We start from the raw sequence: 11,156 nt of genomic DNA, 5'->3' as shown, positions 1-11,156 counted from the left end.
AGACGGCAAAGAACATACTTCGCCGTCTGTAATATAAAACGCAGACGGCAAAGATCTTTGCCGTCTGGAATAAAAAATGAAGACGGCAAAGAAAGAAACACATCACGTGGATCGATGACATGGCAGGATCTCAGCCACACATCCCCTCGTGCCCAAACACACCCCATGCCCACGCCTCACCTCACACCCCCACGTGCAGCACTCTCTCCCTTATCCTCTCCCCCACCACGATCTCTCTCTAGTTTCTCTCCCTTATCCACACGCCGTCGCCGGTCACCAGTCACCACCTCTCCCATCGACCACCACCTCTCCCGCCAGCCCCGACCACTTCTTCCTTCGCCCCCGGCCTCGGCCCCGTCCCCGTCGCCCCCAGCCACGGCCCTGGCACGCCCGAAGCTCCGCCGGCGTCCGGCCACCACCTCGCCCGCCGGCCACCACCTCGCTCGCCGGCCATCACCTCGCCCGTCGGCCACCACCTCTCGCGCCGGCCCCGGCCACTTCCTCCGTCACCCCCGGCCTCAGCCCCGTCGCCCGAAGCTCCGCAGGGATCCACCACGACATCTTCTGCCGTCCCCGTCGCCCTTCCCCCTTCGCCACGGGCGTCGCCGGCCCCGTTGCCCCAGGCAGGCGAGCAGGGCCGTGCGGCTACGCGGCGAGCATGGGCATGTGCTGCGGGCCGGTGCTGGCAGGGCAGCCGGCGCAGGAGGGCCCTGCAAGCGACGCGCGGGCGGTCGGTGCTAGCAGGACGTGGGTGAGCTGGGCCGTGCATCTGCGCGGTGAGCATGGCCGGGCGCCGGTGCAGAGGATGGTCGAGCGGCTGTGAGGTGGCGCGGCAAGGCGAGCAGGGCAAGGCGGCAGTGGATCCCTGGCCAGTAGAAGGACGGCTGGCGGTCAAGTCCCTATTCCTGCAATGGAGAAGGACTTGATTGCTTTTATTTTTTACTTTCTAGGGTCCTTTGTGTAAATTTTCAGGACAACTTTGTATATTCTGTGTAACTCCACCTACGATGAATGAAAGGCAGCACCCCATGTCGAATCCAAAATCTACTTGAGCTGAACCTGGGCGAGATGCTCTTCTCTGACGTCACCTTTTTTAAATGAAAAACAATCTTTGCCGTATGTACTTTAGTCTAGATGACAGCAAAGAACAAGTTTTGACTTACGACAAAGAATGGGGTTTTGCTGTCTATTATTTTTTTGATAGACGGCAAATCTGTAGTTGGCTGACGGCAAAATCTTTGCCGTCTGTTCGATGAAATGCTGACGGTAAAGTATTCTTTGCCGGCTAATCTTTGCCGCCTGACTTTGCCGTCTGCTTCCTGACGGCAAAATCTTTGCCGTCTGTATTTAGGCCTTTGCCGTGTGTGATCCACAGACGGCAAATTACCTGATTCCTGTAGTGCCTGTGGTTCATGGCACTTTCCACCTCAGAATGGGTGGCGGACAGTTTATCCGCATCCTCTGTCGAAGGAGCACCCGGCACACGCCTCGTATTCGTTCCCGCTTCCAAATTCGGCCTTGGAGCCTGGCTTGTGGAGGCGCGATTGGTAGCCTCTCCGGGTATAGTCCGGCGAGCGCTCTTTTTCCTGAAAAGAAGGCATGGGCGTTAATATGCCTCTGAGAATAATGTCTTGTAATAAAGACGGCGCGCCGTACTGCTGCGCCGGTGTCTCAATCCGGACTGCGGGTCCTTTCAGCCTGCCTAGCCTCACGGCCCCTTGTTGGCCAGTCGCCGCAGGCTCGGCCTTCTGCCTCGAGGACCTCCCCTGCAAAACACTGCTGTTATACGGCGATCAAAAACACGCAAGGATGGATCCCTTTTTGAAGTGCTGGGACTTCGGTCTCAGTCACCTGTGAGGCTGGCACTAGCCTAGGGTAATCGGCCATAATGGCCACCAAAGCATTATCATTGCTCGATTGGTAAAACACCCCATCGATCAGCTCCACAGATATGTCCGGATCCTCTTGGGAGGCCGGGTCGAGGGACCGTACAGGGTCCTTGGGTTGTGGAGGGGGGTTGTTTATCTCCCTTACATCCTGGCGCAGTTCCTGCGTAGAAATCGCTAGACTGAGTACTTAACTGCGGAAATATGAAACGGATGGATGAGAAAAAGTCTCCGCTTACCCAGCTCGGAGGATTGTACATAGAAAATCTGCCCTGCGGGTTGACACGAAGGAATTCCTCCTCTTCTCCCTTGTACAAAGTGGATAAGATCTTTATTAGATCAGCAACCGATCCCGGCCCTTTACGGCCGTGGCGGGTGGCGTCATCCTCCCCGTTGAAATCCCACATGGGTTGGCCTCTATACTGAAGCGGCTGCACCCCCCGCATGATACATATGGCCACGACCTCGATCATGGTCAATCCGGATCGAGCTAAAAAACTTATCCGGCTCATCGGGTAAAGAACGTCCCTGTCGTCTTCCTCCAGGGAGCTCCGTGGACGCCAGCTCCGGCGCTTATTCAAAGGGGCGTTGTCGAACTCAGGAAGGCCGATCCGAATAGGATCCAGGAGGGGTACGTCTTCTATATAAAACCATTCTGAAGGCCAGTCTTTGGACGTCTTCTTTGGGGTTCCGGGCAGGTATCCGGTCCCGGCACCACACTTCGGCTCCGCCCACTTGATATATTGACCCCTTCTAAGAACGGGGCACAAGGCAGAACAACTTCTTCCACAGAGCGAAATGAGCCTCACAGCCCAAGAACAACTCGCAAAGGGCTACGAATCCCGCGATATGCAGCATGGAGGCAGGCGTAAATTGTGCAACTGGAGGCCGTAGAACTCCGGGAGCCCCCGGAGAAACGGATGAATTGGGAATCCGAGCCCTCTTGCCAAATAAGGGACAAGGCATACCTGCTCTCCCTTGGAGGGATTGGGAAGGCTCTCTGCTTGCTCTCCGTCATTATAGGTGGCAAGCCCGGCTCGAACCAGGACCAGGTACGCTGGGGGAAGAAATCCCTTGGTCTGAAGCATCACTAATTTGCTGTGCGGGACGGAACATCTCTCCCAATCTCCAGGCTTGGAGCTAGGGGAGCGAGAGGAGGAGCTGCGTCGACCGGCCAATGGATCTTTGTCGGGTGCGCTCTGATGAAGGCTCACCGAGGGAGGATGGTGTGATTTGGATCTGAATCCTCGTCTTTTTAATAGGCGGCTCATTTACATAGCTACGGGGGTAAATGCGAAAACACCCTGGCTCTTCACATTCGCTCGACATGTGGAAAGTGGCCATTATTTGGCGTGGAAGCCAAGGAGTGCAACATTCACAAGAGACCGGACACTATTTCGACAGGTACACAGAATTTGGAGAGGAACCCGCCTTGCAATGCCGAAGTCAATACTGCGCGCCGGACTCATCGTCATTGAAGCCTGGTTCAGGGGCTACTGAGGGAGTCCTGGATTAGGGGGTCTCCGGACAGCCGGACTATCTCCATTGGCCGGACTGTTAGACTATGAAGATACAAGATTGAAGACTTCGTCGCGTGTCCGGATGGGACTCTACTTGGCGTGGAAGGCAAGCTAGGCAATACGGATATGGATATCTCCTCCTTTGTAACCGACCTTGTGTAACCCTAACCCTCTCCGGTGTCTATATAAACCGAAGGGTTTTAGTCCGTAGGACGATAACCATAACATACAATCATACCATAGGCTAGCTTCTAGGGTTTAGCCTCTCTGATCTCGTGGTAGATCTACTCTTGTACTACCCATATCATCAATATTAATCAAGCAAGACGTAGGGTTTTACCTCCATCAAGAGGGCCCAAACCTGGGTAAAGAATCGTGTCCCCTGCCTCCTGTTACCATCCGGCCTAGACGCACAGTTCGGGACCCCCTACCCGAGATCCGCCGGTTTTGACACCGACAGTGGTTATTTCTTTGGTCGAAGAGGTTGAAATTTGAAAGCGCCTATAGTAAACATCAAAGGCAGTTGTGATTTTGAAACCGCCTATATTAAAAAAATGGAGGCAGTTTTTGAAATGAAACCGCCTGTGGTACTTCCACCACTTATAACATAAGCCCCCCCCCCCCCCCCCGCAGCTCACATTCTCCACTCCTACTCAAAGAAACGAATCTTCCGTCACAACATCTTCAGCATCCACATCCAGATAGGGTAATGGGGTAAGTGGGCCAGTGCCACCACTAGCTTCGCCAGCAAGCCACATGGACAACCACTTGGAGGAGTCATTCCTGCCGATGCTGCCCAATCTGTCGCCGCATTAGTTGTGTCAACATCTGGGCAAGGCAGGGGGTAACTGTGTCGGCTCCACCAGTGCCCCAGCCGACAAGCCTTGAGGATGACCACCTGAAGGAGTCCTTACCGACGCCGCTGGGAGTAAGTGTGCTGGAACCACTGCCTCTGCTGGTTTTGATGTTTCATGTCTTGCATTTCCGCAGCTTCTGCAAGAGATTTTGATTGTAAAAATGAATATCATTAGTTGTTCATCTATTGTTTCGACGAAAAAAATCCTCAAGTCCTCCTAATATGCTTGGATGTTAGATGGACACATATTTCTGTCTACTTTTAGAGTTAGTGTATTACGGAGATCCCAAAACAAATTATGCACTAGCCCAATTCAACAAACCTTTCTGTAATCTCTTTCACATTCAGCCACACATTACAGAAAGACTCCTTCGACATTAAAAAAAGAGGCATAGTTCTGCTCAGGCTTCCCGACGGGCGTGGCGTGCCACCACGCTTCCGCCTGGTAGTTAGGATACTAACCCCCCTAGATTTGGAGCCTCCCGATGCGTTGGGGGTTGTGGGGTACTGGGGTTGCTTGGGCCCATTTGTAAGGGTGTTAAATTCGCTAATATATTTGAAGTCCACGAACATTAAGTTTTTGAACTTTTTTTGAAATCTATGGACAATTGAAAGAAATCATGGTTTTTAAATTTACAAAAAAAAAACAAATAGTTTTTAACATTGAACACGATATATATTTAATGACCTACTTGCCTCCGGTGATCACCACACATGCCCACGTTGCACCCCGCAGCCCCTGCCTACCTCCCGCCACACTTCGATTCATTCGCCAGCCACTACGTACCGTCGTTGGAAATGACGCACCAAGCTGCCGAGAGCTCATCGACGTGGAGCTGGAACGGCACTGCACATCCACCCCGAGTGCTCGCTCCGCCTTCGGACCTCTAATTCGGGCCGCCACCGCTTCCTTGAGCTCCATGTAGCAGCGACTTACTGCCAAAGTACCGAGGCATGCGGTAGCAGCCATGGGCACTTGGGCAACGAAAATCCCAAATTCGGATAGGCGGGAGAAGAGGTGGCTCGACATGTTCGGCACCGTGCGGAGGAGGCGGCACAAGCGTTCGACGTGATGGAGCTCCGCTACTTCGGGAGCCCGATGAAGCATAATTTCTCCGTCGACACCCTCATGGAAGCTCAAGGCTGAGTGCGGCGATTCGGCCCTACATGGCCGAGCTCATCACAAAGAACCGCAATTCCTCGCCAGATGTTCGACGAGCTCTTGGCCGAGCTCTCCGAGGAGGAGGAGGAGGAGGATGAGGAGGAGATGGCGGCACCAACAACGACGAGGCCGGCCCCTCACCGAGGTTATGGTGCCACAGTTGGATCATCACTATCACCCAGCCAGCATATATTTAGAAAATATCCTTAATTGCAAAAACTCTAGCAGCTTGTAAACTCCTATATAGTTCGATCAGCCAAACCCTACGGCCCACGCACAACTCAACTGAACCGGACCGTGAGACCACACCCCATCGCACAGACCAGACCACACTCCTCATCGATCCCCTCCCAATTGAAACCCTCGCCGCCGTCACCCACCATGCCGCCGCCGCCGCCGCCACCATCACTGCCGGGCGAGCTCCTCGAGGAGATCTTCCTCCGCCTCCCGCCGGACGAGCCCGCGTGCCTCGTGCGCGCCTCCCTCTCCAGCAAGCTCTGGCTCGGCCTCCTCTCCGGCCCTCGTTTCCGCAGTCGCTACCACGACCACCATGGAGCTCCTCCCATGCTGGGCTTCCTTCGTGGTTTCTGGCTGGAGGGCTGCCACCGGGGCGAAAAAGGTCCCGTCCCGTGCTTCACGTCCACCGCGAAATTCGGCGCGCGCATTCCCGACGATGAATGGGACGACTGTGACTACTCTGCGTGGGACTGCCGCCATGGCCGCGTCCTTCTTGGGGATGCGCGTAACTCCGCGCTCCTCGTCTGGGACCCCATGACGGGCTGCCTGAGGGGGCTGGACTGGCCCAACCTGGTGGACGACAGCCGCGGGGTTGCCGTGCTGTGCGCCCTTAGCGGCTGTGACCACCGCACTTGTCACGCGGCTCCCTTTCAGGTGGTTTTTGTCGGCGTGGAAATGGGAGAAGATGAGGATGATGATTGTGCTGCATTCGCTTGTGTGTCCTTGCCAGAGACCGGTGACTGGAGCAAGCCATGCCCTCCATTGGATCAGTGGGGCGAGCCATGCCCACTTCTTCATCTTCCAGCCGATGCATTCATCAGGCCAATCCCCCCTGTCCTCATCCAAGAAGCACTTCACTTCATGATTCAGTCTCTTAAAGATGATAGTGAAGAAATTCTCAAGTATGACTTGAGCTCTAATAGCTTATCACTGCTTGGTGCACCGATTCAGGATCCTGAAATTGTCAGTTCCTCTATCCTCATGGCGATGGAGGATGGCAGTTTGGGGTAAGCATATGTCAACGGATCAACCCTCTACCTGTGGTCAAGACTGATCGATTCCAACGGAGTTGCCTCATGGAGTCAACCTACAATTATCAATCTCATGAACCTTCTCCCCATCCAAAATCCTGTGGAAACAATTAGAGTAGTTGGAACCGTGGAGGGCGGTGATGTCGTTTTCGTCACCACGGTGCTGGGCATCTATGAGATTAATGTCGATTCGCAGCAATGGAAGAAGCTAGGGAAGAGAGAAGATTTAGATGCTGTGATTCCATACATGAGTTTCTACAATCGATAAGGTATAGTTGTATTTATATGTCATTTATTCTGATTTGGGAATACCTGTTAAGTTATACACCAAATAAGTTAGTGGAACAAACAAAACGATCGATCTCGAATCAGATATAAAGTTTCATTTCAAATGTTCCCAAGCAAAGTTCGGGTAATTTGTAATTACAACTAATTATGCTAATTTAATTGGCTATTTATATCGTATCATGCCATCCCCTTTTTGGAATCACACCGGCAAATTTATGTTTGCAGAAAGGGTGATGCCCAGTGACGTGGCGCATTGACAAGGTATGGTTGAATATGCTGGGCATGTGGCCACTCTCATCAACAGAAAGATGACAAGCTTAGGCGGCAGGGGTCTTGTGATGAATTATATCACTACATAGTAGCCCTTTTGGTGCAGTGGTGCTTGCTTGATTTCTCATATTGCTTTTAGCTTTTTTCAGTAAGCTTGACAGTTTCCCCATGTTGTTTGCGTGTGTAATTGGATTATGGATTATGTTGTAAACTTGTAATGAACCTTCAATTCTGGCAGCAGCAGTAGTAACCATTTGCTCTGTTGTCTAATTTGATTTGAAAATGCAGCTGCGGATAGTAGCTTAATCTTGTCATTTTGAAAATTCTACAGTTTGATGTCTTGCAATGAACCTTCAGTCTTGCAGCTGCATTAAGAACCATGTGCTTTGTTGTTTAATTTTCTTGACAATGCATCTGTAGACAGGAGCTTAGCCTTACCATTTTGAGAACTTTACAGTTTGCTCTCCCGAATCTGAATTCATCTCTCATGAGTTCATAATGATGACGTGTCTAGAGCTAGTGATTTGTCTCACTCTAAAGATGTAGAGATGGTGATGGTTTGTGCATGCTGTCTCACTGATATGCCTTTATTAATTTAGTGAATTTGGTTAGCGTTTGATTTTTAGGAAAGCAATGTTACTGACGAAGTGACGAGTATAACATGTAAACTGGATTTTGAGATACATGTTCAGGTAAGTACGGATATGGTGTTGTATTGCTGCCTAATGATCTTGGAAGTTTTTGTTTCGTTATCTGTTGCATATTTTTGGCCTCCAGTGCACAAAATGTATTTGCATGATTTTTGTCGAGAATTTTTACTTTTCTGAGTAAGATTGGTAATTTTTTCATGTCATCCGTAAGGACTATCCTATATGTATCTGCATGCAGTACCATTTAAAGAACTATATAGTTTGTTCTCCCGGCTTCGGTCCAATCTCTAAAATCCTCTTCCAGAGTAGGTTCGGATGATCAGCACAGCATGAGGGCTTGTCCTGAGCTAGGATTTTCCGCCGATCAAGAGATGGTCAGGGATTGTGCATGGCTTGATTATAAATCTTAATTACTTTCTGAACTGAAGTACTGAACTAATACTACATGTCAGGTGTTGTTATTACTGCAGAATTTTTTTACTTTTCTAGCAAATTAATGTTACTGCAGTTATCTTGCCATTGTTTTTTGTTTCCATATTTTTCCTATATGAGTAATGGTACTTGTTGCCTAGATTATAAATGCAAATTCATGTTCTTGCAGTAATATAATCTCTACTACTATTAAAAGAGCAAAAGTTTTCTTTCTTACGGACACCCCGTTCAATGTACACTGGTTAATTATGGTCGTTTGATTATCTAAGTCAATGAAATCTAACAAGACATCCTGGGTGCAATTAGCAATTATAATAGGCAGACGAATCATCTGCGGACGAAAATCAATTTCCACGCCCCACTACGGCAACTTCGCTGTACGCAAACCCCGCGACCCCCAAATCACGGTAATTTCCCGTCCGCGTGCCCCGCTTTGGCCGAAGACGCAACCCCGCATCCTTCCTCCCACCCACCCTCGCCTGGAAGGAGCAAGAGCGAGAGCGCGAAGGAGAGCGATGGATTCTTCCAAGCTGGGCAAGAGGCATTGCATCACTGCTACAAATCCTTAATTATAACAGGTAGTTTGCAAGATTAGAGAGAGCCAGATTCTTTCGGTTGTTTGTTATGACACAAATACAAAAGCTGAAATGATTTAATATATGGACCAAATCAAGGACATAGTTCAGCGGATGGGATAAAGCCACACAAAGTTACATATACAAGTAATTGTTTCCAATCTTTCTATGAGCATTAACCTGAGTTAATATGGAAAGTGCTCGCCTATGTGATTATCATCTTTTTTCCTCATCTCCTTTCTTTAACATGTTACAATTGTAAATTTGAAAGGAAATTGATCTTTTTAATTCTTGTTCCAAAACAGGTGGCCTTGAATTTGGTAAAATTTGCATGCGTGTCCCTATTTATTTTGAAATTTGGGGCAAACTCTATGGTTTTCTGTTGGACAACATCGACGAGAAGGCAAGATGCTAAAGTATTTAAGGTTTGCGCCTTGCCTCCTTTTGATTTAGGTGGAAATTAGTTCATGGACCAATTCTTTCTTTTGATGTTTTATTTTTGTTTTTCTATTGTACCCTAGGAACTAGCATATTTTTTACAGGATTGATCGATTTGTTGATTTATTTGTTTTATTTTGTTCCTGTAGTTGTAGTCGAAAGTGTATAACTAGAATGCTTCATTTAATTACAAGGTCAATTCTAAAAAAAAGTAATTACAAGGTCAAAGTTTACACGTGCAGACAAAACACTGAATCTATACTAGCCTACTTGTACACCCAGCCTAAATTTCCTGGTATATTTGCATATGTTTCTTGCTTTCTTAGTGCTTTACATCATTGAATGTTATATCAGTTTTCTTCTCTTGTTTCTCTCTACAATATAGTGTATGAAGGTGATAAGCTGGTAGATGGCTGGAATACCCTTTGACTTGGTTCTAAATCTTAGATGACCGCTGGTCAATATTTATATGGTTTAACATCCCAATGAGTCTTGTTCTCATCTAGATTGTTGTATTCTCTGATAATGAGTTGATCCAAGAATTAACATGATATTTTATCTTCGTATAGGAGAAGAGAAATTCAAAAAAATGGTTAATGAAGAGGAATCCAGTGCCATGTCATGTGGATCTCAAGAGCTAAAATGAAATATGTGTCAGCCTCTCATGCCTAGACTAATTATCCTGATGGTCCAGTCCATTTGGAAAATCCTCACTGGCATCATGGTTATGAATATGCTTGGTGGAAATTATGATGTGATATTAAAATTTTGCTTTAATAAGAGGTGGTCGAGTGTGAGAACATGCATGTATAGCTCAGGCTTCACGTTGTTTCCTGATTAACAAAGTTATGATTTTTCACTACCGAACAACAACCTATCTAAGAAAGTAATCCTATGTTTGGTTAGAATATTTTTGTGAAAGATGTAATGTGTGTTAGTCTTGAGGTGCGTTGCACGTGCACGCTTACTAGTTATATTAACTCTTCTCATGTCAGCGGAGCTTAAACCATCTTTTAGTGCTTAGTTGTGTTTGAGAAGGAAATTGTTTGCTGGCATCTTTTTGGAGAGGTGAACGTTGGTACGAGTAGGCATTACCTTTCAGTTATCTTGCTGGTAGTTTCTTAGAAGCTTCAACTTTCAACTATAGGAATTTAGGCCAGCCCCAAGCTATAGATTTTTATTACTTGTTTTGTTCTCAGAATATGGAATCTATTTGTGCAATCTAAGGATTTTACTAGAACTGACATAAATGTTCAGTATCTGGATTTGGATGTTCAGTATCTGCCATAGTTTATTTGGATGTTCTGTTTATCTGGCAGAGCATGGCCAAGCTGGCATGTAAATAAGATTTTTACCTCCAAGAGGTACCTAAATCTGGATTTTTACGTGACAGTTTGTGCACTATAATGTACAGCTGACTTGTACTTGGACTTCTAGTTGTCTATAGTCCTTGTACGTGTATATATATACATATCGTTTAACCGTGGCCAGTGATGTGCAGTTCAGAACGCAAGAAAATGAACTATGGTCTGAAGTTCTTTGGAAATCCACCATGATGATGTTTTTTGTGCTGTGTTTGCGTATCATTGCACTAATCTGCTTTTTTTCAACCAAGGGGCTGTAAGCAATAGATGGTCTGGTTTGCCAGTTAACAAGTTCTTATTAGGTAATTGTGCTTGTGTACCACGATGAGAAATGGGTCAAGTAATTTTAGTGTCTTTTCCTTTTGGATGAAGAATCTTTGCTCCATGAAGTGTATGTGTATACATCATGGTTGCTTCAGATTTTGAGTTTGAGCTAAGTTCCTTGCT

The 11,156-nt window shown here is 47.8% G+C and overlaps 1 protein-coding gene across 1 annotated transcript; it reads left to right on the top strand.

The window, feature by feature from the left end:
- The first annotated feature begins 5,727 nt into the window (after positions 1-5,727).
- LOC147977027 (uncharacterized) lies at positions 5,728-7,370 on the top strand. Its single transcript, XM_087519890.1, has 2 exons — positions 5,728-6,961; positions 7,206-7,370. The coding sequence occupies exon 1, from the start codon at positions 5,806-5,808 to the stop codon at positions 6,670-6,672; it is 867 nt and encodes a 288-aa protein (XP_087376016.1). The 5' UTR covers positions 5,728-5,805; the 3' UTR covers positions 6,673-6,961; positions 7,206-7,370.
- The last annotated feature ends 3,786 nt before the right edge of the window (positions 7,371-11,156 follow it).

The sequence above is a fragment of the Triticum urartu genome, chromosome 4A (assembly GCF_056163025.1).
Source record: "Triticum urartu cultivar PI428250 chromosome 4A, HENAU_Tu73, whole genome shotgun sequence".
NCBI classification, from domain to species: domain Eukaryota; kingdom Viridiplantae; phylum Streptophyta; class Magnoliopsida; order Poales; family Poaceae; genus Triticum; species Triticum urartu.
The sequence above is the reverse complement of the archived record's forward strand: the minus strand, read 5'-3'. Positions and strand labels throughout refer to the sequence as shown.

Excerpts from the sequence above, each read along its gene's own strand:
- LOC147977027 (XM_087519890.1), top strand. The coding sequence starts at position 5,806 with ATGCCGCCGCCGCCGCCGCCACCATCACTGCCGGGCGAGCTCCTCGAG.